This window comes from Canis lupus, chromosome 11, assembly GCF_011100685.1.
Source record: "Canis lupus familiaris isolate Mischka breed German Shepherd chromosome 11, alternate assembly UU_Cfam_GSD_1.0, whole genome shotgun sequence".
NCBI classification, from domain to species: domain Eukaryota; kingdom Metazoa; phylum Chordata; class Mammalia; order Carnivora; family Canidae; genus Canis; species Canis lupus.
Genome location: NC_049232.1, coordinates 45,403,547 through 45,430,701, shown reverse-complemented (window position 1 = coordinate 45,430,701; position 27,155 = coordinate 45,403,547). Strand labels below are relative to the sequence as shown.

Sequence of the window (27,155 nt, the reverse complement as noted above, 5' to 3'; positions counted from 1 at the left end):
AATTAAGTTTTTTGGTTTTTGAAAAAAAAAAAACACCCAAAACACATTATTTCTATTTTTGCCAATTTATTCCTAAAAACTTTGCCAAGATCTACCTTGAAAAATACTTTGAGCTTGTCAAAGGTAGCCAGATCTTTTCACAGTGAATCATCTCAATCAGAGAAGGACAAACATTATCAATCGGAGAAGCACAGTGAATCATCACTGTGTTTTGAAAATATTAAATATCAGCAGCTTTCAAATTCATGATATTCTTGTTTAAAGTTATGATTTTTAATTTTTATTTTTTAAACCATGTTTCCACATCCTTTGCCTAATTTCTTTTAGGGCCAAGACATATAGTAATTTATGTGGCTCACTCCTAAGGAAAAGATTTTTTAATCTGATTACTTATTATTCAAAAACAGCTGTGCAAGATTAGCTACATTTTGATGGTATTTTGGCATTTCTATTATACTCTTTCTTCACTGTTTTGTTCTAGTTTATAAATCCTGACTAAAATAAAAAGTTAAATTGTCCATGAAGTAGTATCTGAGAAACCAAAACCACATTCACTTTTGGCATTTGTGCGGACTCATTCTCTATTAACTGTTTGGTTAAGGGACATCTGGGTATGTAAGGCCACTAACTTGCAAATCCGAGTCACCACCATGACTGTATGTTGGGAGAATTCTCAATAACCCCTCAGCAGATTCCCAGATTGCTTATTTAAACACCATGGTTAGGAGGCAAGAGCTGTTCAAATCAAGGACACAGAGGTAAAAGATGTGCTGCTTATTAGGCAGAAAAGAAAGTAAGCATCCCTATTGCTTTAGTATATGAGGTTCTTTATTATTTCCATCAACAGTTCATTTAAAATGAAGTGTTTTCATGTATCTTTATGACATGCAAAAGTGAAAGATGCATAGGAATGAATAATACAGTAAGATTAGGTCATTATGCAGCATAAAAAAAAGAAGTTTTCTAGATCAGTGCTTCTTAAATTTAAATGTCCATCCTTAAAATTATCTGGGGACTTTAAGATTCTAATCACTAAGTAGGTCTAGTCAAGTTCTCAGGGATGCCAATGCTGCTCATCTTTAGATCATATAGTATTAAGACTTCTAAATGCTTGGACCAAGTAGTGATTAGTATTACCTGCAACAATTTCTCATTTGTGGTTTTCATTTCTATATACTTGACTTGTTTTTCAGGAGACATGTTTTTGATAATGCCATCTGCTGCTTGCTTTTCCTGTTCAACTTCTTCTTCTACACTTCTAATTTGTTTTTCCTTCCTGAAATCAAAAGTATCCAATATTCCTCTTACTACATTGAGGGGAAAAACATCAATAAATTTTACTTAGGGTAAAATCACTCAACATAGTTTGTAATCCTTATAGATGTACAAAAAATTCTATTTGGAGAACTAGTGGTAGGTTGCCAGAGGGAAGAGGGTGAGAGATGGGCAAAAATGAAGGGGAGAGGTCCTTATAACTAGTACAGGCTTCCAATTATGGAATGAATAAGTCACAGGGATGAAAAGTATAGCATGGTAATAGTCAGTGGTACTGTGATAGTGCTGTATGATGATAACTTGTGGTGAGAATTGACTAACATATAGAACTGCTTGAATCACTATGTTGTACACCTCAAACTTAACATTATGTGTCAACTATACTTCAATTAAAAATTAAGAAAACAGGAGAATCCCTTATACTTCTGAAAAAAAAGTTGCCCTCATCAGCAGACTTATTTCACATCTTTCTCTTTTCAATCCCCAAATCCTTCTATTTCCTTACTGTTCATTTTCCTTTACTTTTTCTTTTTTTTTTTTAAGATTTTATTTATTCATGAGACACACACACACACACACACACACACACACACACAGAAAGAGAGAGAGAGAGAGAGAGGCAGAGATACAGGCAGAGGGAGAAGCAGGCTCCATGTAGGGAACCTGATGTGGGACTCGATCTCAGGACTCCAGGATCACGCCCTGGGCTGAAGGCAGGTGCTAAACTGCTGAGTCACTCAGGGATCCCCTTCCTTTACTTTCTTGCCAAAAAAAAAAAAAAAAAAAAAAGAAAGAAAGAAAAGAAAAGAAAAGATTATCACAGAAAATCCTTAAAGCATTGTATACTTGAAGATGTATTTACACTTTGTCATACCTTCAAGACAAGTAAGACCATTAAATTTTAGAATAGTGGTTTTGAAACATCTTTTATCTACAGAATTTTGACCAAATGAAATCTTGCATGGTAGTTCGTCATATAAATGATATAAAGTAACACAACTCTGACTGATCTCTGAGTAGGGAAACCTACAGTGCAATTTGATTTAAAAAAATCATAACTTTAATATATTTGCCTACCTACTACTTTAATTAAAATTGGTATTCCAAAAGCTATATATTTAATGTTACAAAATAGTTAATTTCCCAAAAAATGTAACAGAGACATCACAGGCATAATCATATAAAAGTAGGAATCAATTACAAACAAAAACCATGTTTATCATATAATCACAAGAAATACCAGTGATGTGCCATTTACTACCTAAGCAAGGTCAATTATCAACAGGGCAGAGAAAAAATCTGAAAAAAATAGAAAGATGCTAGTTATCATATAAATACTTCAAGATTTACTTATAAAGACTACTTGAAGATAAATGTTTAGTCTCAGTATCAAAATTTCTATTTTGAGTTTCAAAATAGGAGTAATATTCTACTATTTATTCTTTCACATGTAGTTACCAACTTCTACAATTTTTACATTCTCTAAGCCCCCTACAGATCCACCTATTTCCCACACAATTTTTACATACTCCTATCCCACTGCCAGAATAAAGAATCTAAACTCAGAAATTTTCCTACAAACATCTCATAATAATCCAATAAAGGATGAACAAATCAACCTGGAATTTCTATTTATTTTTGTCTCACTATTGGACAAGGAGTGATAGCTTCACTTTGAACTTCAATTACTATAGTATAACAAATGTGTTTGCTGCTGAATTTATATGGGTTTATGGGCTCATAGTACTTTCAAGCAAAAAAGGTAATCAATTTCAATCTCTTTGTTTCATAGATTAAGGATACTAATGATCATGGAAGTTAATCTAGAACTAACTCATTCTGCACTCCATGATTATTCACTATCAACAATGAATCTTAATTATGTTTTGGCCGATACACCTGTCTACTATACTTACATGGGAACTAGTATTATATAGAATTCCATTTTACAGAGGGGAAGCTGCAGCACAAGGAAGGTAATTCGTTTTTTGAAGGCCACCTATGGCCAGAGTCAGGTCTTTTGATGCTTTGAGCACTTTGCTCCTGTTATAACTTGGCAGTAAAACCACCAATGACAGGGTCATAAAAATGAGTAAACAACAAAGCTGAAACTTAGGGGAATACAAAACTCGGGGGTATCTTTTCAACTTGAATCTCTCTAAATACAAAATACCTTTAGGACTAACTTTAAATCACTTTAACAATTTATCTTTCAAAGTATGCTTGCATTTTCAATATTATATACTCTAGCTCACAAAGTACATTTGCTAATACATTTTTCAAGAGTAACTAAGAAATACAAAGGTTAAGCAAAGCACTTGTTATGCTAAAAAAGTCAAAGATGACTAAGAAATTATACTTCTAGTCAATCTTTTGCTAAGGAAGTCTAGCTTTTTTTTTTATCACATGTTCACTGGGTACAAAGGTTAAAACATAGTGAAATGTGATCATATGACACTTTTTTTTTAATGGTGTAGAAGAAACAGTAGATTCCTTAGGACACGAGTCTCAGAGACAAAAGAAAAAAGTAAAGGTAAGATCCTATATATATTTACAGGTTTGATTGGTGCTGAGTTTTTAGAGAAAAAAAAAACTATATTTAGGTTTGTTAATCTATATAAAAATCTTTAATAGGCGATGAAAGAGCAGAAAATATGATTATATCTTCTCATGATCTACCTTAGAAATATAAACCTGGGAGCTAAAAAAATCTCTCCCAAATAAATTTATCATGTAATACAAAGTAATTACTTTTCTTTTGGGGGAAAAAAAGGTTTCATATAGCTAATCAAATTTATAAGATCTTTTTATTCAGAGCATTCTGAAACACTGAGGATTCTTAAAGTGACATTAACTTAAAAAAAATTTACAAGATGAAAAAAGACCAAAATTATGAATAAGTATGTTTGAGGAATGAAAAGATAGAAAGCATACATTCGACAGACTGAAGATGAATTTAGGAAGTATATGAGAAAGCTGAAGCCTCTTATCTTCCACAGTTTTAAGTCAACAGGTTATACCAATAGACAATGCCTAAATTAAAAAACCAAGAGATAGCAATATAAATATATACTTAAACATGAACATATACATAAGTATAGAGTCTTTACTTTCTCTTATGCACATATACTAAAATTTTAAAATATACAACCACTTCACTTGTCTTATAAGTTCTTTTCAATTGATCTAGAAACTACTGAGACATTCTAAAAATACTTTCATTTGCCAGGGGCTTTCCAGTTTGTTAAGATTACAATGTTGGAAAAAAAAAAAAAAGATTACAATGTTGGGAGGGTGTGGGAACATGTACTTGTTTCACATTTCATATATTTTAAGAAAAAACAGATTTAAAAGGAGAAAAAAGGAAATCAAAATATCCTCAATGATCTCTAAAGTTCTTCTCCTACTAAGATGAAAATACTCTCTTTTCTATCAGGCCTGCGATATGAAAGCTACATGCATCACAATCTTGTTTTGGCCCCTCTTCATGCTATTATTATCAGAGGAAAGGCAGTCTTCTAAAACAGTAAGTTTTTACAGTCACCATTGTGAAAATATTTCCAAAGGCATACTTTGTGTACAGTTAATAAAATATCCCAAGGCAATTCAAGCAAAAAAAAAAAAAATCTAAGCTATCAAAACTAATTGGTTAGCTATGTATATTCAAAATCTGTGATGTGTGAGCTAGATTCTAATTTGACAAAACCGGTTCTCATTTTATTTAAACTAAGTTGTTGTTTTTTTTTTTAACAGTTGGTTAAAGAAGTCTGTAAGTTTACACTATAAAATCTGAGATTAGTTTCAGGATATAAATACTATTTTTATTTTTTATTTTTTTATTTTAAAAAAATAATCTCCATGCCCAACGTGGAACAAAAACTCAGGACCCTGAGGTCAAGAGTCACACATTCTACTGACCAAGCCAGCCAGGCACCCCTAAACACCACTCTTTAAAATGTAGGAAATATTTTTTTTTAAATCACATATTTATGAGGAAAATTACTGTTGTTGCATTATTATAACTAGGGAAATACTTCAATTGCAAAAACAGTCAAAATAAGAACTATATTTTTGGATCTACAGCCACATAAGGGAAGAACTTCATGTTGCCTGGCTCTTAAATTCAATATATGGTTCAATTTGTTAATAAAATAAATATGCTCTGGGGGCACCCGGCTGGCTCAGTCAGTACAGCATCTGATTCTTGATCTTGGGTTCATGAGTTCAAGCCCCCACATTGGCTGAAGAGTTCACTTTAAAAAATATTAATGAAATAAATATTTTCTTTTAAAACACCAAGCTTTGGGCAGCCTGGGTGGCTCAGTTGTTTAGCGCCGCCTTCAGCCCAGGGACTGACCCTGGCATGGAGTCCCATGTCAGGCTCCCTGCATGGAGCCTGCTTCTCCCCTTGCCTGTGTCTCTGCCTCTCTCTCTCTCTCTCATATTAATAAATAAATAAATAATCTTAAAAACAAAAACAGAAACAAACAAACAAAAAGAAACGAGCTTTAAGCTGTTAACCCTATATAGAGTTATATCCTGAGTATTATTTCTTATTTAATAGCCCTAGGTGTAGTGTTGGTAGCTCTGATTTTTAAAAACAAAAAATTTTAAAATAATTTCATTATAAATCAGACACAAGTGATACACTATATACGTTAAGAGAATTATTTGCCATGTATTTCCATATATATATAATAGAATTATACCCATATTTTCAGTAAAAGTATAACAGAAGATATCCATATGATTAACTAGAATCTCTTTGCTCAGTTACATATAACAGAATTTCTTTAATCTTCAGTATTTCATCCCAGTGAGGAAATAAAAGTATTTGCTTTACTTTTTACACACTATAATATCAAAATATTAAAAAAGGAAATGTTTTTCTAAAACTATTTTCTTAAAAAAATAAAATAAAATAAAACTATTTTCTTCCAGGATTGGAATTTCACCCAGGATTGCCTGGGTGGTTATGCATCCAACTCTTGATTTTAGCTCGTCATGATCTCAGGATTGTGAGATTCCCTTCTCCCTCTGCCCCTCCCCTCTAAAAACAAAACAAAACAATCTTCCAATGTCTAATTTCCTGCATATGAAAATTTGGCAAATTCTGTTAATATTTTTCCTGATTAATGCATTTCTCATTTTTTTCTTTTTTAGGAAGTCAAATATAATTTCACTGAAAAGAATTATTCTTTGATTCCAGCGGATATCAATAAAAATGTAACTATACTTGATCTCAGTTATAACCAAATTACTTTGAATATTATAGACACAGGGGTTCTACAGACATATATTTTACTCACTGAACTCTATTTGACTGAGAACAATGTCACTATGTTATATAATAATAGCTTTGGTAACCTCTCCAATCTAGAAATTTTAAATATCTGTAGAAATTCCATCCACATAATCCAACAGGGTGCATTCATGGGCTTAAATAAACTAAAACAGTTACATCTCTGTCAAAACAAAATATCTCAACTGAGTCCTGACATATTTGTGCCTCTAAAAAACCTGATACTTCTGAATTTGCAAGGCAATTTCATAAGCTATTTTGATGTACCACAATTGTTTCATCTGGAATTAATAATTTTATATGGAAATCCATGGAACTGCTCTTGTAGTCTACTGAATTTACAAAACTGGTTGAACACGTCAAATGTGACACTAGGTAAGTTTCTATTATTTAAATTAATCAAAACCAAAATGTGATTGATTATATCATTCTACCTCAGGAAAGTCTCTCACACTTCATGTTTTAAAGAGAAAGAAACTATTCCTGTATAAGGGAAGCAGACAGAAACCCTGAAAAATACTTGTTGAACAGATATCCTTCCTTTGCCTTTTAGGGGGAAAAAAAGAAGAAAAGAAATTTAAATGTTCTGTATAATGAGATGATAGTCACTTCATGTATTAAGTTTACAGTTTAAATATGAATTCATAAGAGAATTTTTTAAGGCATTTCCTTTTCTTAGGATAAAAACAGATGTCCTATTTTCTTAACTGCAACCATGTACTGCCTGAGATCAATTTTTACCACAATCTTAATCATAACATCTTTATTAACACAAACCAAACAATAGATACTGCACTTAAACTATATTTGTAAAATAACTTAATAAACAAGGTGAATCTTTCCCTTCCCGTGTTGCTAGGCAAATACAAGAGTTTCTTACTAATAATCTTTAATAATGACAGGCAGATATACCAAAAAATTCTAGGTAAAAATAATTATTAAATGCTAGCCATTATAACTTATTAATAATAATAATCCTATTTTCCATAATAAATCTTATTCTGATTTACTAGAAAATGAAAACGTCACCACGTGCATCCACCCAGGTATCCTGAATCACTACAGTATCAAAACAGTACCTTATAATGCTGAATGCTACTCAAAATTTCCTCCACCTATAAATGAAGATCTTTATAACCACTTTCACTTCATTAGCAACTCAACATTCAATAGCTCTTTGAACAACTTAAAAAACTCAGGTAATGTACTGGTTTTGAATATTAATATTGCTGAAGGTAGTATACTAAATTAACTGAAGTAGTTCCGATTATTTTCTGAATTTTAAATTCCTGAAAACAATGTAAAAGAAAAATTCCTTAACAAAAGATTTACAAAACACTAAGTTTCCAAACTAGGCTTTCCTAGTTACCATCCAAATGCCATTATGCAACTTATTTAACTTCTTTGGGCCTTATTTTTGACTAGTTAAGTCACAATTCTATTTAATAGGTATAAATCAATAATATTCTTGGTAAAATGATAAACAATACCTGCAAAGACAAATAGTTATTTCAGAAAAAAAAAAAAAAGGTATTTTTAACCACACTATTAAACACCTTTATTGTAGTTTTAGTAACTTTTGCTTAAAGAAAATTATAATATATGTTTATTTCTAATACCAACATTATGGAGTTATTAGGACATATAATTAATGATTATTTTTGTCAATTTAACAAAATCAATCTCTCTCGCTTTTTCTCTCTCTTGGTGTTCCAATTCAGAACGTAAACTTCTTGGAAAAAGTTGGGCTCTTCTTGTTGGTGTGGTAGTTACTGTACTGATGACTTCACTCCTCATTTTTGTTGCTATCAAATGCCCAATATGGTACAATTTTCTGCTTAGTTATCATCATCATCGCCTAGAAGAGCATGAAGCAGAAACCTATGAAGATGGTTTTACTGGAAATTCAAGTTCTCTTTCACAGGTTCCAGATACAAACTCTGAGGATACTACAGTAATATTTGAACAACTACATTCATTTGTGGTAGATGATGATGGGTTTATTGAAGACAAATACATAGATACTCATGAATTACATGAAGAAAATTAATTCTGTTCAATGTTTGATTTTTTAAAAATGTTATAAGTTCACTCACAGTTTAGACATAAATGGAGATTAAGCATGTGACATACCAAACTGTGGCTAGTAGATTTAGATTTTTTTTTTGCTAGTAGACTTTTATATTAATTGCAACACACGAGTATCATAAAATGATGTTTTTATCATTGGTATTGAGTAAGTCGGTCCAAATACAGTAACAGTGATAATACTAGCATTACTATTTTCAGCAGTATTCAGACCATACATCCTAATAAGGAAAAGACCTAAACTATTCATTAATTAAAATGAACTGATTCTAATATTAGCCCAGATATTTTATGTAATACATATTAAATTATATTAAAAGTTTTATTGATTGGAATCAGTAAATAATAAAGGTTTGGGGGGGTGCCTGGGTAGCTCAGATGGTTGAGTATCTGACTCCTGGTTTCAGCTTAGGTCATGATCTCAGGGGCCCAGGATCAAGCCCCATGTTGGGCTCTGTGTTAGGTGCAGAGTCTACTTGGTCCTGTCCCTCTCCCTCTACTTCTCCCCCTGCTCATATTCTCTGTCTCCATCTCTCCCTCAAATAAAATCTTTTTTTTTTAATTTTTTATTTATTCATGATAGTCACACACAGAGAGAGAGAGAGGCAGAGACACAGGCAGAGGGAGAAGCAGGCTCCATGCACTGGGAGCCCGACGTGGGATTCGATCCCGGGTCTTCAGGATCGCGCCCTGGGCCAAAGGCAGGGGCCAAACCGCTGCGCCACCCAGGGATCCCTCTCAAATAAAATCTTAAAAAAAATTTTTTTTTAAATAAAGGTTTTGAATTTGTCAAAGTGAAAAAGCTTAAACATACGACACACTAAGACTGATTTTATGCTTGCAGAATGAATTTATGGAATTGGAAAATATTTAAATGCTTCCTGATTTAGCACAATAAATTTTCTGAAAATTTAGTACTAACTTAAGGTATAGGTACAATGTCCAAGCACAATCTTAATAAGTTACTACTTCTTTCAAATATAAAAAAAAGACTGTGACCATAAAGGAAGACCATCACAACTGAATAGTATGGTAGCTTCCAAAGTGGGTATTACAAGTCTCCATGAATCTTGTTTTTAAAAAGCTATATTTCTGCCTCTCTTTGGGAGAGTTCTATTCAAATGAGTCTGTGCTGGAGTTGAGGAATCTTCAGTTGGTCCATGGACAGCTGTTTGGGATCCTGTAGATAGAGCAATGTTTCCCAAATTGTTTATTCTAGAATATTAATTTCCAGGGAAATGCTCAAAAATATTGAAAGAGAGAAAACAGTACATGGTCAAAGTACTATAGAATTACTATAGGAAATACTGAGTTTAAACACAATTTATTCAAGATTCTAACAAACTAAAATGCTCTCTGCCCTTCAACAACTAAGCATTAAGAATTTTTCAAACTTACTGGACAACAAAACCCTTTCTTTGAGGTGCCTACAAAGAGTCCATAGCACAATGATAGTCCAAAAAACTTAGTTTGGACAACAATGACCTTGGGACTATAACAGGAAGAGTCTAAAGTTAATTATTTTGTTAATTCCTTATAATCAATTGGCTGTAGTCATAATTTTAAAAACTTAATGCAAAGTGGCATTAAAAATTGTAACAAAATCCATCATTTTTACCTTCCATGGTGTGAAAATTAAGTGTATTTACACCTTTTAGAGACTTCTAAAACACTATAATAAAATACATTTATAAATGAAATAATACAATGTCATATTTTCTTCATCACCATCATACAGGAAAGGGCGTAGTGCCTAAAGGTCCATTGATTCAAATATAAAAAAAGACTGTAGGATTGAACGTGAGCTGAGGAGCAGGGAGATAGATATTTAAGTGTATAATAACACTATTTATTTTTGTGTATGTTCAAATTTCCCTATAATAAAGTTTTTAAAATGCATATGTACTTGAGAGTTTCTCAGACTAAACATAATGTATATGTATGTTATATTCTGCAGAATAGTTATTTTAAAGGTTACATCAATAGTAAATTCAGTTCAAATGTCTATTTAGGAAAATAAAAACTGTTTGGATGACATACAGTCTGTGAAATAAGAAGACTCACTTATTTATATGCATATTTGTGTTTATGGAAACATGTTTTCAATAAAGGATATAAGTGTTTTACATGTAATAGTTCCTACTAGAAGTGAGATAATTATGGAAACAAAATACATCTTTCTCTAAATAATCTGTTATTTTACCAAACTACCATTTCCTAATATGAGGCAAATATTAATATCTGAAAAATCTAGTAAAATGAAATATAATTATGAATGAACAAAGACTACATCTAATCTCTTAGGCCCCTTATAATTGAATGTTAGCATGTGAAATTGAATTAAAGCCGAGTGTAATGTTATAGTAATATTTTAAAGGCTGTACTCTATAACTAACTTATTTTGAATAGACGTTCCATAATAAACCTGACAGTTTATCCATACTACACTAAATGGAAGTTTTCTTAGACCTGCCTTCTCAGGGTATGGCATTACCTGCTCCCTTTGAATGTGTAGCCAAGGAAGATCCTTGTCTCACTGACATATTGGCCCTCTGATTAACACATGAAATAAATCTATTCACCTGGTGCATATAAAAGTAAATTTCATGAAAATAACTTTTGTTCTTAAATTTCTGCTTATGTCAGGAGAACCAATTATGTCCAGCCTCAGTTACCAACTACAGATATTAAGAAACTGCTCACTGCTCACATTTCAGGACAAACTATCATATTTTAAGAACTCTTCCCTTAACTAAATGAACCAAATAGACATAAAAGTCTATGACAGTCCTAAATTTATAATCTGTGAGCTATCTTTCTGGATGAAATATCTATAAAACAGGTTCATATATTTTTAAATCTGACCTAAGTATTATATAACTGTAGATAAAGGATGAGATAAAAATTAGGACCTTAATCTGGAATGTGTTCAACAGACTAAGTTCATTATTTACTTTATAGGTACCTAGGGGAGCTATTTTATGCATGATAAATGATAAACACTTGCTGAGTGGTTTAAACAGAACAAACACAACAGTAAAAAGTTTTCAGGTGAAAGCTTGGTCACCATGTATATAGAATTTTCTTTGTAAATAGAAGAGTTTTCCAGTATTTATAATTTTTAAGGTAGCACTTTATAACATCAAATGATAAAGAAGAGGTTCCTTTGTTTTTAATCAACAGAAAAAATTGTATTACCTTTCAAATGTTTTATCATTACATATTAACAATTCAATTCTTCAATTGTTTTCTCTATATGCATAAGTAAAAGGACAGTATATTTGGTGTTACAGAATGTCAGTAATTTGGGTTATTACCCTTGCTCTCAGAGATTAATACTGATAAAATTCTGAGACAAAATATGTACAGGGTGAGTGTATACAAAATAGTATATCTGGTGTTACAGAATGTCAGTAATTTGGGTTATTACCCTTGCTCTCAGAGATTAATACTGATAAAATTCTGGGACAAAATATGTACAGGGTGGGTGTATACAAAATAGCTTATGTTTGCACTGCCTAGACAATATTTAATTAAGGCCAAAAATCAATGAATAATCATGTTAACTACTGTTATTATCTGAATATTTACGTCCCTCCAAAATTTGTATTGAAATCCTAGCCCCCAAAGGTAAATGGTATTAGTAGGTGGTCTCTGGGAAGTGATTAGGTAAGGAGAATGGAGGCCTCATGAATAGAATTAGTGCCTTTATAAAAGAGATCCCACAGACCTCCTTCTACCATGGGAGTATACAGAAAGGAGATACCTAATATGAACGAAAGAGGGACCTCACCAGAATGGGACCATGTTGGTGCCTTGAGCCCAGCCTCCAGAACTGTTAGCAATAAATTCCTGTTGTTTATAAGTTACCCAGTATGTGGTATTTTGTTATAGCAGCCCAAATGGACTAAGATAACTATATCACATCAACCTATTACCTTTGTAGGCCTTTGTCACTGCCACATTGACACTTATTACCAGAGTCAAAATTATTTGCTATCTGGTCTTTATATAAAAAGATACCTTTATGTGTATATATATGCATTAATATAACTACTAATTATAAATTAATAATTGAATACTGTAATAATGTACATAGCTCACTATAATGTGCCTTTTATTAGACTGGGACTTGAATTCCAGAATTCAAACTAGTTAAAAGCTCTGGTTAAAATTATAAATGGTCGAGATGAACATATTCTTATTCATCTTAAAATTTAATATTACTTGAAATAGAAATTTTATTTATCTAATCTATGTAATAATTTTATTTATCCAGGATTTGGGTACTTAATGGCAAATGATAGTAATTTTATTTATATAAGACTTGGGTACTTAATGGTAAAATAAAAATAATAGATGTGTAACCAATAACATTTGTATTCCATATATTCAACTTTTTAAAATAAAATGCAAGAGAAGGGGTGCCTGAGTGGCTCAGTTGGTTGAGCATTCATTCAGCTCTTGATCTTAGCTCAAGGCTTGATCTCATGGTCATGAGTTTGGGCCTGCATTTGCCTCCATGCTGTGTGCAGAGTCTACTTAAAAAGAAAAAAATGCAAGGAAAAAAAAGAGAAGATTTATAAAGAAATAAATGACTTCAAAATTAAACTAAGAAATGTTTGATTTCTAAATGGATTGTACTTACGCTTGTCTTTCAGTAAATATGATATCCATACTTTGTGTTTCTCGATCATTTTGAGCTTTAAGCTGAATAAAGAGTTAATACAGAAGTTAGTGATAAAAAATTACCATTTAACTTTAAAAGTTATTCTGATCATGTACTAATTGAAAGATTATTGTAATAATCCTAATGCCACATGCAAATTTTTTTTAAAAATACAGTATCTATTTCATTTGACAAACTACTACCCTGAAACAGGAAGCCTTTCATAGGTAATATAATCTCACATCAAAGATATTCACTATTCTTCTATTCTTCAGTGATCAAATAATCCAATATAAATTTAATTTATATAAACAGAATTTCTAAAATTTATTGGGTGTCCAAGAGTTCATTAGTAATACGTTGGGTTTAGACCCAACACAAAGTTTTATGTGCCTCTCTCTCTCTGTGTGAGACTATCATAAATAAATAAAAATTAAAAAAAAAAAAAGACTTTTTTTTTTTTCTTAAAGATTTTATTTATTTATCCATGAGAGACACAGAGAGAGGGAGGCAGAGACACAGGCAGAGGGAGAAGCAGGCTCCATGCAGGGAGCCCGATGTGGGACTCAATACCCAGACTCCAGGATCACACCCCAGGCAAAAGGCAGGCACCAAACCGTGGAGCCACCCAGGGATCCCCAAAACTGTTTTTTTTAAATTGGGAATTCTCATGTGTTCTAAAGTTAAGACTAATTTTACCAAATTATGTTTTTAGAACCCCAATTTAGAAAAAAGTCATTGTAGAGATTCTAGTCTAATTATGTAAGTTAGAAGCTATATAAGTTATATAAAAGTTGTATAAATAAGTTATAGAAACTATAAACTCTATGTATGTTATTTTCTTCCAAATGTTTATAATCAAAAGAAGTTAGCTCCTAACATTTTGTCATCTACCAAAGACTCAAAGAACATTAAACACCCATTCTCATTTATCAGTCAAGAAGTAGGGTTATATATGGCATCATAAGGTAACCATTCATTTTTCTCTCTCACTTATAAAATGTTATAAAGGTTACCTTATATTTACAGTGAGTACTTAGCTGCTTTTGTGCAAATGTTAAACCAAAAGTATTCCATAAGTTGGAATACTTAATCTGTATACAAGGAATATAGATGAGACTCCCTAACACTGTGGTGTGAGACCAGTTCAACCTAGCCTTGTAGAAAGACACTAAAGCATCCATTAGGGAGATCTGACAAACAGGAAGAAATTTAAAAAGAGCAACCTAAGGGGCATCTGGCTGGCTAAGTAGTAGAGCATGCAACTCTTGACCAGGATATGAGTTCGAGCCCCACACTGGATATAAAGATCACTTAAAAACAAAATCTTTAATGAAAAAAAAGCAACTGAAGGAACTCAATTATAATAGTGGCATTTAAGATCAGAGTAATACCTATCTGTAAGGTGTGCAAAGTTTTATCAAACTATTTCTAGATATAACTTTGTAGTGGAGGACATGATCTACTTGGTCTATTGCTTATACTTATAAATTTTCTTACCATGTTGTAATCATTCATCACTTCTTCCATTTCAGTATTGGTATTAAGTTTATCTACCAACTAAAAACAAAGATACAAAAAAAAAACCACTCTGTTAGTCTTTATAAATTTTCCCTATAATTCATAAGCTGGTATCTAATCTTACAAACAATGAGTAGTCATTTCAGTATTAATACAAGTATTTTGTCTTCTAAGATAAAAACAAATATTGAGCTAAGTATATATTATGCATTTGGCCAATCAATAAATCACATTTTTAGGGTGGCAAAGTGAGCAGTAATAAACTATTCTTCCCTCAGACTGTACATTGAAGAGCTTTGCCTGCTTTGAAAAGATGTCTGGACTTAAAAGAAGTGTCTAAAGAATACAAAAGGGATCCCTGGGTGGTACAGTGGTTTGGCGCCTGCCTTTGGCCCAGGGCGCGATCCTGGAGACCCGGGATCGAATCCCACATCGGGCTCCCGGTGCATGGAGCCTGCTTCTCCCTCTGCCTCTCTCTCTCTCTCTCTCTCTCTCTCTGTGACTATCATAAATAAATAAAAATTAAAAAAAAAATAAAGAATACAAAAGTTTGGGGAACATGTGTCTGTCTTTTCCTCAGCAGAGAGGGTATTAACAGAATTATAAACAGAATTATATTATAATTATATAATATTATGATTATAAATATATTCATAATTATAATAATATAATTGTAATATAATATAAAAGTTTGGGGAACATGTATCTGTCTTTTCCTCAGCAGAGAGTGTATTAACAGAATTATAAACAGAACTATAATTATATAATATATAATAATATATTAACATAATTGTAATATAATAACACAATATAATTATAATATAATTATATTTTTAACAGAATTATATTATACCAGTAAAAATGCAAAATTATTTTCTTGGTCTTCCAAAAAAAAACCAAAATACAAAAAAAACAACAGGGTAAGGCACCATCAGCTTACTTATACCAGTAAGCTTCTTTCAAAAAATTAGGCAATGATAGAAATAGCTAACATATTTACCTGTGACAAACATTATTCTGGCCTGTTGAATATATTCACTTAATTTTAACAATTACTCTACAAAGTAGATACTATCCACATTTTGCAAATAAAGAAATTTAGCAAGCTGAAGAGCCAGAATTTAAACAGGAAGGCTACTAAAAGCAAACTATTTGGATATAACTGTGCCTAAAAAACTAAGCTTTATTAATGTACTATGTATTAGTATATATCCTATTTCACTTGATAAGAATAGTAAGTGCTACTAAAACCTAACATTCTCAAATGTTTTTCTATGTGTTAGATATGGGCTAAATGTTCTCCTTATATTAGTTCATCATCCTACAAACAACATATTTTACACATTATTAATATTATCATACTAAGTAATTTACCTAATGCATTCTACTACAACTAAAAAATGGCTTTTATCTAATATCATTTCATATAATACAAAAAACTTTCTCATATTTAAGACAAAACATTTACTAAAAACATTGCACTGAATACTAGGCTCTACAAATTGTTCATTATGGATTATATAGTCCAACGTATTTGAGAATTACAATATTCCATAATCAGCAAAATTTGTTTATGAGTACAATGTAACAATATCAAGTAGATACAGCATAATTTACCTAGCCATTTTGGTAGAATGTTTTGTATTTTATGTAACACTATAAAGTGCACTAACATTCTTATCATAGAAGTCCCAGAAGAAGAGAGGGAGAAAGGGCTGAAAACTTCCCTAATCTGGAAGGAAACAAATATTCATAAAAAAGGTGTAGAGAACATCCATAAAAAAATCAACAAAAGCAGGTCAACACCAAGATTATCATAGTAAAATCTGCAAAATACAGAGATAAGGGGAAAAAAATCCTACAAGCAACAAGGAAAAAGAAATCCCTAACTTAAAGGGGAAGACAAATAAGGTTAAAGCAGATCTACCCACAGAAACTTGGCAAGCCAGAAAAAAAGTGGCATGATAAATTTAAGTGCTGAATGGGAACAACATGCAGCCAAGAATACTTTATCCAGCAAGACTGTCATTCAGAGTTGAAGATACAGTGTCCCAGATAAACATAAAACAAGATTGTGACCACTACACCACCCCTGTAAGAAATATTAAAGGAGACTCTTTGAGTGGGGAAAAAAGACCAAAGGCAACAAAGACTAGAAAGGAATACAGAAGATCTTCAGAAATAACAATTTAACAGGTAATAAAATGGCACCAAGTGTCATATAACCATTCTGAATAAAAGTGGAGTAGGGATCCCTGGGTGGCGGTTTGGCGCCTGCCTTTGGCCCAGGGCGCGATCCTGGAGACCCGGGATCGAATCCCACGTCGGGCTCCTGGTGCATGGAGCCTGCTTCTCCCTCTGCCTGTGTCTCTGCCTCTCTCTCTCTCTCTCTCTGTGTGACTATCATAAATAAATAAAAAAATTTAAAAAAAAAAGTGGAGTAAATGATCAATCAAAAGACAAAGGGCATCAGAATGGGAAAAAAAAAACAAAACAAGACTCACCTATATTCTGCCTATAAGAGACTCATTTTAGACTTAAAGACCCCTGCAAATTGAAAGTGGAGGGATGGAGAACAATTTACCATGCAAGCAGATATCAAAAAAGAGCTAGAGTAGCCATACCTAAACAACTAGATTTTAAACAAAAGACTATAACAAGAGATGACAGAGGGTAGTATATCATAATTGAGCAGTTTACCCAATAAGAAGATCTAACAATTGTAAATATTTATGCTCCCGACTTGGAAGCTCCCAAATGGATAGAACAATAACAAACATAAAAAAATTGATAATAACACAATAATAGTAGGGGACTTTAACACCCCACTTGCAGCAATGTACAGATAATCCAAGCAGAAAAGCAATAAGGAAACAACGGCTTTAATGACACGGTGGCCCAGGGATCCCTGGGTGGCGCAGCGGTTTAGCGCCTGCCTTTGGCCCAGGGCGCGATCCTGGAGACCCGGGATCGAATCCCACATCAGGCTCCCGGTGCATGGAGCCTGCTTCTCCCTCTGCCTGTGTCTCTGCCTCTCTCTCTCTCTCTCTCTTTGACTATCATAAAAAAATAAAAATTAAAAAAAAAAATTTGACACAGTGGCCCAGATGGACTTAACAAATATATTCAGAACATTCTATCCAAATGCATCAGAATTCACGTTCTTTTTTCAAGTGCATGTGAGACACTCTCCATAACAGATCACATATTGGGTCACAAATCAGGCCTCAACAACTACAAAAAGACTGAGATAATACCATGCATATTATCTGGCCACAGTGCTATAAAACTGGAAGTCAACCACAAGACCATTAAGAAAAACTTTGGAGGGGGGCTGGAGTGGCTCAGTAGTTGGGCATCTGCCTTTGGCTCAGGGCATGATCCAAAGGTCCTGGGATCGAGTCCTGCATCGGGCTCCCCTCAAGGAGCCTGCTTCTCCCTCTGCCTATGTCTCTGTCTCTCTCTGTCTCTTATGAATAAATAAAATCTTTGAAAAAAGAAAAAATTTGGAAAGACCCCAAATAAATGGAAGTTAAAGAACATCCTACTAAAGAATGAATGGGTTAACCAGGAAATGAAAGAAAAAACTTTAAAAATACATAGAAACAAATGACAATGAAAATTTGATCGTCTAAGACCTTACAGATGCAGCAAAAGTAGTCATAAGAAGGAAGTATATAGCAAGATAGGCCTACCTCAAAAAGCAAAAAAAATCTCAAATACACAATCTAATACACATGTAAATACACACATAAGGAGTTAGAAAAATAAGGCAAATGTGAAGCCTAAAGCCAGCAGAGAAAGGGAAATAATAAAGATCAGAGTAGAAATAAATGATACAGGAAACAATATAGGTTGGTGAGGATGCGGAGAAAGGAGAATGCACTGCTGGTGGGAATGCAAATAGGTACAGCCACTCTGGAAAACAGTATAGAGGTTCTTCAAAAAGTTAAAATAGAAACTACCATATGACCCAGCAACTGCACTACTAGGTATTTACCCAAAGGATACAAAAGCACTGATTCAAAGGGCACATGCACCCAGGTGTTTATAGCAGCTTTAGCAACAGCACCAAAACTATGGAAAGAGCACTAATGCCCACTGACTAATGAATGGATAAAAAAGATGTGACACAGACACACATAAAATGAAATATTACTCAGCCATAAAAAAATAATGAAATCTTACCATTTGCAATGACATGTATGGAGCTAGAGTGTATTACCGCTATGCAAAATAAGTCGGTCAAGAAAGATAAATACTGTATGATTTTACTCATATATAGAACTTATGAAACAAAACAGATGAACATAGGGGAAAGAAAAGAAAAGAGAGAGAGGGAAGCAAACCATAAAGGAGACCCTTAACTATAGAGAACAAACTGAGGGTTGCTGGAGGGGAGGGGGGTGGAGGGCAGGTTAAATGGGTGATGATTATTAAGGAGAGGACTTGTTGTGATGACCACTGGGTGTTATATATAAGTGATGAATCACTAAATTCTACTCTTGAAACTGATACATTACACTGTATGTTAACTAACTAGAACGTAAATAAAAATTGAAACATTAGAAAAAAAAGACGACCATGACTGGCAGAATACATATTGATCTGTTAAACCAAATTATCTCTGGGGAGGGCAATGAGGGAAAAAGCAAAATGATATTTTAATCTCTAACTTTTCCTGTTTTCAATCTTTTACAGTAAGCATGTATTTGTGTATTATTTGGTATTTAAAATAACACATTTTTAAAGCAGCAAAAACCAAAAAAAATGTTCAAAAAAATCTTAGAACAAATACCATGTTGTAGTCTGCTAGTTGTCCTTGAAACTCTTTGATTTCAACAGCTAAAGTCTCAGCTCTGTAAGCATAAAATACATTTATAAACACATAAATAAGCAGAAGTGAATTATAAACATTATGTAACTATGAATTCAGTATTAAATTTCTGAAATATATTACATTAAATGTTGCTTGTAATAGGAAAGATCTTGTATAATTTTATCTCCAAAATCACTTACCTCTTTTCATATGACAAATATACTGAATTCTCTTGATTGTACATTTCTATTTCTTTCTGAAGTTTATTAATTTCCATTGTAAGTTCACTTATTTTACTTCTAAATGAGAAGAAATTAGAAAGTCAGTAATACTTCTAATCCAGAAAAGAGCCTTTCTAGACACACAAAACAAACTTCTCATACATGTGTAACATTATAAATGGTTTTATGAAATTTCACTAAAGGAAAAACAATTTATGTGGCTTATTTGACTAAGAATGAGGAATATCCCAACTTTGATAAGAAACTAAAAGAGATTCTCTAATCATTAAGATGAAATATGACCAGAATATAAGGCTGGTCAAACTAACAATCTTTAGACAGAAGCAGATGCCTTAATTGTCACCCTTAAACCACAGGCCATCCTCTAGGACAGGGCTTCTCAAAAGCAGCACTATTGACATTTTAGGTCATTAAAGAATACTCTGAAGTATTCTGAAGAATACTCGGAAGAATACTTCTTTACTTCAGGGGAAGGGTCTATCCTGTGCACTCTACGAAGTTTAACTATATCTGTAAAAGTTGTCAGTAGCACAACCCGTCAATCCCAAGTGTGACAACCAAATTATTTGTCTAAAAATTGCCAAATATTCTCTAGAGAGCAAAATCAGTGCCAGTTGAGAACCACTGCTATAGAGTCAAACAATTACATAAATAGCTGGAACTATTTTTTTATGCAGAAACACAAATCATAGAAAAGCAAGGAAATGAAATGATGAAAAATAGTGCTATTCCTTTTCCTTCTTTTGATTTAAAAGTGGCTGGATATCAAGAGATGCTATACAACTAACATCCTATCTTTTTTGCTGATATTAGTTTAGCTTAATGCTAAACTTAATGGACTGATGGGAAAAATGTACACTTCTCTTTACTGCCTTCTAGAAGTTTGAGAATCATAAAGGATCCTGATATCAGAGAAATGAAAGGATCCAGAACTGGGAAAGAAAACAGTACTTTTAGGACATGATAGAAGAATGGATTACATGAAATGGAAGTAAGAGAGAAAGAAGATACTGATAATGAGCCAAGAAGAAAACAAAGTAAAATGGGAAAATGGAGATAGGACAGTAGGACACCTGAGCAAGAAAAAGGTAGGTTGAGAATAAGAAAAAAGTTCTCAATTTAGAGCTTCATACTTTGAGACACATAATAAACCTTATTAATTAAAATACCCCACATTCGTAGCAGTTGACCAAACATACATTTATGTAAAACCTTGCACTGATTAACATGTCATAAATAACTTTTCCCTTTCTTATTAGATGCAACTAGTGACATGTCAGTGGTATAAATAATATACTTCACAGTAATTTGTGAAAGAAGCATAAAAGATTATTCTTATCATTTTATGAAAAACAGTGAACTTGACATATAGAGTTCATATACATGCAAATATACACAATTTAAAATCTCAGCCTAATTGTATTATCACATATATTTTATAACATAGCCAAATTAACAAATTATATTAGAACACAAAATAACTCTTAGAAATCGAAAGATAATTATCTTAATAAAAGTACCAGAGTTAAAACTTCACGACCATTCATAGGAAAAAACATACCGAAGAAGCCCAAGATAATAAGATTTGTCTAAAATTTGCCTCTGAGGACCTAAAAAAAAAAAAAAAAGTTTTTAATTATTACTGTACAGTTTGGAAATGCTGCCAAAACACCAAAGCCAAAGCACAATAAAGTTACACTCCATAATTCTGACAGTCCTTATTTATGCTCCAATAAATCTGATAATCAAGACAAATCATTAAAATGGAAAAGAACACTGGGGCACCAGGCTGGCTTAATCAGTAGAGCATGGGACTCTTCATCTCCGGGTGAAATGAAAAGAGAATTAATATCCTGGCATTATGACATAATGGAAACTTGAATTAAGACCATGAAAATGGGACTAGAGGTAGGGCTGTTAAGACAGTAGACTCTACGGGTCAGGTTGACTGCACACTAAGAAAGTCTAGAACAGGGTTATCCAAGAAAACCTTCTGCAACAATCGAAATATTCTATATCAGAACTGTCCAGTGAAGTAGCTACCTGGGATTATTGAGCACTTGAAATATGGCTGATGCTACTTGAGAGCTAAATATTTATTTTACTTAATTTTATTCAATTTAATTTTAAATAGCTACATGTAGCTATTGATTATCATAAAGTACAGTACAGATTTTGGACTGTGAATTTCTCAGTGCAAGAGATTATGATTTTTCAGAATTTGTCTCAGAGACTTTTTTAGAAACATGATCTTATTTCAGTAGGAATACGAAAGTATTCCTAAGGAAAAAAAAAAAGTATTCCTAGGTTAAATGTCCCAAACCTTGAGAAATGAAGTGCTCTGCAAGGTGGGAGAGGTAAGGGTAGAGAGTACTGACTGTGAGCTCTATGCTCAGAAGAGGGAGAGAATGTGTTAGAAAGGGAAATGGGGCTCTGGAGCAGGTAACAAGTCACAGCAGATAGCAGTACATATAATAATCAGAACTCTTTCATGTAAGACTCTGAAATATACTGGTAGAAATTATCTTAACTGATATTGGTTCTGTTCTAAGGAGAAATCAATACAGTAATAAATATTTGATAAATTATTTATAGGATTATTTAATAAAATAAAATGTGCAAATATTTCTCTGAATATATTTTCAAAGACTAATTATATAATTTTGACACTTTTTCACAGTACTCATTATTATTAAGCAAGCATTTCTAAATAACCGTTTATTAGTATTTAGTGAGCTAAGTGGTATTACAATAAAGAAAGAAAATTTGTCTTCTCAAAGGCATGGCATGGTATATTATACAATATAGCATCTTATAATTAATTTTTCTCAATAGAATATCTTCATCCCTGATAAGTCATTTGTCACAAATACAGAAAATAAAACTCATTATAAAGCAGTTCATCATGCTTTGATTTGTACATATTACAGACCAATTTTTTGAATCCTAACATACCATTATGTCTCTTTAAACACAGAGGCGTAAGGAAAGATGCAGCAAAAATCTATACATTAGTCTCATTTCCTTACTTAAAGAGTTACATATTACAATGGTGCATTAGAAAAAGTAACACTCAACTAATTTCTCATAAAAATATAAGTATCTTAATAGTGTCACTTTTATATTAAAAAGTATTTCAGAATATTTCTACATAGTACTAGAAATCTAATTTTCATTCCTAAGCTTTTCTTCAAATTATTTCAAATTTCTTCAAGTTATAACAAGTTTCATGTTCAGAAAAATAAAGATTAAAATACCTCACATATGTATTTATTCTCTATTCCACAATGTATTTTCACATTCATTCTTTTAATTATTTAACCCTAACCATAATTTTGTGAATCAACGAATAAAAATGGAGTAAAATAGCCTTCTTATAATTCTCATTTAGTAATAAGGTACTGTAATATATTTTTTTAAGATTTTATTTATTTATTTCTGAGAATACACAGAGAGGAGAGAGAGAAGCAGAGACACGGGCAGAGGGAGAAGCAGGCGCCACGCAAGGAGCCTGACGTGGGACTCGATCCCAGGCCTCCAGGATCAGGCCCTGGGCCGAAGGCGGCGCTAAACCACTTGAGCCACCCGGGCTGACTGTAATATTTTTTTAAAATATTTTATTTATTTATTCATGAGAGACACAGAGAGAGGCAGAGACGCAGGCAGAGGGAGAGGCAGGTTCCTCACAGGGAGCTCGATGTGGGACTTGATCCCGGGACTCTAGGATCACGACCTGAGCCCAAGGCAGACGCTCAACCGCTGAGCCACCCAGGCATCCCTACTTTTTTTTTTTTTAGGTTTATTTGAGAGAAAAAAGATTTGAGAGAAAGAAAGAGAGAGCATGATCAGGGAGAGGGGCAGAGGAAGAGAGAGAAGCAGACTCCCCACTGAGCAGGGGGGCGTTATCCTTGCTTGATCATGACCTGAGGCAATGGCAGATGCTCAACTAACTGAGCCACCCAGGTGCCCCTGTTTAATACTTTATACAAAATATACCCATTTTCTTAAAATAGATACCTTTCATTCCAGTTTTCATTCCACTCAAACCTTGCTGTGTTACAGGACGATCAGCAACTTTGATTTGAGAAGACAGAACACCTCCTGTCCCTATGGGACCACCACGAGAGCCTGGTCTTGCTGTTCCAGGTGGCAACTAAATGAAAAATATGATTTCAGTTTTAGTAAACTAGAAAAATACTGTACCTTCTACTACTGTTAAGACTGCAAAGAGAATATTTTACGAATTAAAATTCTATTTAATTTGTAAAATATTCTTTATACTTTTGAATTTCTGAAATATTAAATATTAATAAAATTCTTTAACATTTAAAATTCCATGAACATTAAATAGTACACTTCCTTAAAATTTAAAATTCTAAAATAAAATTTATTTTTTTGTCAACTATATTTTAAGAAAAATTAGATTACATAAATATATAAATAAAATTCTATGTGTAGACACTATTTATAACACCCTTAAACTGGAAAGGAACTAACTGTACACATATTTGTCCTTATTTTAACCATAAGAAATGGTTGAATAAGTTGTAGTATATTAAAAAAGTTGATACAACAGTATTTATTTATCTATTTTAGATTTTATTTTATTATTATTTTTTTATTTATTCATAGAGACAGAGAGAGAGAGAGAGAGAGGCAGAGACACAGGCAGAGGGAGAAGCAGGCATCGTACAGAGAGCCTGACGTGGGACTCCATCCAGGATCTCCAGGATCACGCCCTGGGCTGCAGGCGGCACTAAACCGCTAAGCCACCGGGGCTGCCCTATTTATTTATTTTTTTAACAGTATTTATAATTCCATTTTGTAAAACAGAAAGTCTGGAGAATTTTATAAAAAACGGTAACAATGGTTATCCTAATAATGCTGTAGTTCATTTTTATGTTATCTTTTCACAGCTTGATGTTTTCAGCATTATTACAGTAAATATATATTACCTTCAAAATTAGAAAAAAAAATGGGGCAGCCCTGGTGGCGCAGCGGTTTAATGCTGCCTGCAGCCGGGGGTGTGATCCTGGAGACCCAGGATCAAGTCCCACATGGGGCTCCCTGCATGGAGCCTGCTTCTCCCTCTGCCTGCGTCTCTGCCTCTCTCTCTCTCTCTCTCTCTCTCTTTCATGAATAAATTAAAAAAATAAAATCTTTTAAAAAATTAGAAAAAAATATGAAAAATTTTCTGTTTCCTTTTTTCTTTTTTAAAGATTTTATTTATTTATTCATGAGAGACACAGGGAGAAGGGAGTTCCGGGATCACGCCCTGAGCCCAAGGCAGACGCCCAATGGCTGTCCCTGAAATTTTCATTTTTAAATTGAAATTATATATAATTCTATCACAAGATAGTCAAATAAGTGTTAAATGGCTTACATCATTCAGCAAGCATACAGATCATTACTCTACATGATTTTCTATTTCAGTTCTGCAAAATCCAATAGAATACTATACCCTCTGAGGAAAGAATAAAAGACTCCCTTCTTGGGGTGCCTAGGTGGCTCAGTTGGTTAAGCGTATGCCTTTAGGCCCTGGAATTGAGCCCCATGTGGTGGGGCTCCCTGCTCAGCAGGAAGCCTGCTTCTCCCTCTCCCTCTGTCCTCTACCCCCTGACCCCTGCTTGTGCTCTCTCTCTCCAATAAATAAGTAAAATCTTTGGGAGAAAAAGATTCCCTCTTTGCCAGTTCATACAGCATGGAGAGGTTGGAAAGGTATGAGACAATCCAAAGCTGTTCCACGTTATCCTTCTGTTATCTTCCATTCTTTCTTTCCTTTTTTCCTCACACTCTGCCAAAGAGTAAAGCAGTGATCTCTGGAAGAGAATGCTAAATCTCTTCCTGGGTAAACTTTACCAAATGAAAATACAGAGAAATATAAATTAAAATCAAACACATCTAAAAGAATGAATAGACATGTATGTATTCACATAAAAATATGCTTACAATATAGTATTAAAAATAATAGATAAGGTAGACAACAATGTATACCATTGTTTTAGAAAATATTAAAATCATACAATCTTATATGCATGTGTCTTAGTGTTTGTAAATAAACAGAAAAAAGTTTGGAGGGATACATATCACACTGTTGACTATCATTATAGCTGAGGTAGGAAGGAACTCTGGCACTATTCCTTTGTATATTTAATGACAAGCACCAATAGTTTAAAAACTAGTAACATTAAATAGGTGAAGCAGGGGCAGCCTGGGTGGCTCAGCGGTTTAGTGCCGTCTTCAGCTCAGGGCCTGATCCTGGAGACCCAGGATTGAGTCCCATGTCGGGCTCCCTGCATGGAGCCTGCTTCTTCCTCTGCCTGTGTCTCTGCCTCTCTCTTTCTCTCTCTCCGCTTCTTCCTCTGCCTGTGTCTCTACCTCTCTCTTTCTCTCTCTCTGCTTCTTCCTCTGCCTGTGTCTCTGCCCACCCCCCTCTGTGTCTCTCATGAATAAATAAAATCTTTAAAAAAGAATAAATAAATACATAAATAATAAATAAGTGAAGCACCTGGCACTGAGTAGGTGGCCAGTAAGTGTCCAGATTCTTTTATAAATATTTCATTAGCAAGCATAAATTCTTACTAAAATAAAAATTCTTACTAGCTCAGTACCATGCATATGAAGACTTTAGAAAAATCATTTTAGTATAAGTTGATGTTGATAACGTTACGTAAAACTCTAGAAAAATCTGAAAACATTAAGAAAACCTGACTTTAACAAAATCATTCCCTCCAAAAATTACTGTTCTTCTTATGACTTAAACACAGGACCGAGGGGCACTTGGGTGGTTCAGTCAGTTAAGCAGCTGCCCTCAGCTCAGGTCACCATTCCAGAGTCCTAGGACTGAGCCCTGCAGCAGGCTCCCTGCTCAATGAGGAGTGTTTCTCCCTCTCCCTCTGCTCTTCCACCCACTTGTGTGCTCTCTCTCAAATAAACAAATCTTTAAAAAAATAAAAATAAAAAATTAAACACAGGACCTAACATTATCTCTAGTTTGCAGTTAACCTACTGTATAAGCTTGACATACAAAGAGTCAAAACCATCTGTTGCAAGCATCAGAATAATTAATATGAATATTTTGGTGTATTCATTTCTTTCTATGTATGTATAAATATGCTTTTATGTTCAACGGGCACCACACTGCTTTTTTCACTTAATACTATATTATAAAGATTTATAATTTCTTCAAATATTCTTTGAAAATAATTTTTAATGACTACTTCATAGCTTATTATAGGA

At 33.2% G+C, this 27,155-nt stretch overlaps 2 protein-coding genes across 5 annotated transcripts in view; one reads left to right on the top strand and one right to left on the bottom strand.

Moving 5' to 3' along the window:
* IFT74 (intraflagellar transport 74) overlaps window positions 1–27,155 on the bottom strand; it is an 84,579-nt gene that overhangs the window by 51,396 nt on the left and 6,028 nt on the right. For all 4 annotated transcript variants that reach the window (XR_005366896.1, XM_038552564.1, XM_038552563.1 and 1 more), the window contains exons 3-9: window positions 23,934–24,069; window positions 21,478–21,526; window positions 19,875–19,973; window positions 19,654–19,714; window positions 14,835–14,894; window positions 13,314–13,375; window positions 1,138–1,276 (exon numbers count right to left, since the gene is read on the bottom strand). Coding sequence is in view for 3 of the 4 variants with exons in the window: in XM_038552564.1 (XP_038408492.1) it covers window positions 1,138–1,276; window positions 13,314–13,375; window positions 14,835–14,894; window positions 19,654–19,714; window positions 19,875–19,973; window positions 21,478–21,526; window positions 23,934–24,069 (606 nt within the window). In the remaining variant the exon portion in view is untranslated. The remainder of the gene's footprint in view (window positions 1–1,137; window positions 1,277–13,313; window positions 13,376–14,834; window positions 14,895–19,653; window positions 19,715–19,874; window positions 19,974–21,477; window positions 21,527–23,933; window positions 24,070–27,155) is intronic.
* LRRC19 (leucine rich repeat containing 19) lies at window positions 3,701–8,988 on the top strand. Its single transcript, XM_038552566.1, has 5 exons — window positions 3,701–3,808; window positions 4,712–4,801; window positions 6,439–6,952; window positions 7,591–7,776; window positions 8,299–8,988. The coding sequence occupies exons 2-5, from the start codon at window positions 4,721–4,723 to the stop codon at window positions 8,625–8,627; spliced, it is 1,110 nt and encodes a 369-aa protein (XP_038408494.1). The 5' UTR covers window positions 3,701–3,808; window positions 4,712–4,720; the 3' UTR covers window positions 8,628–8,988.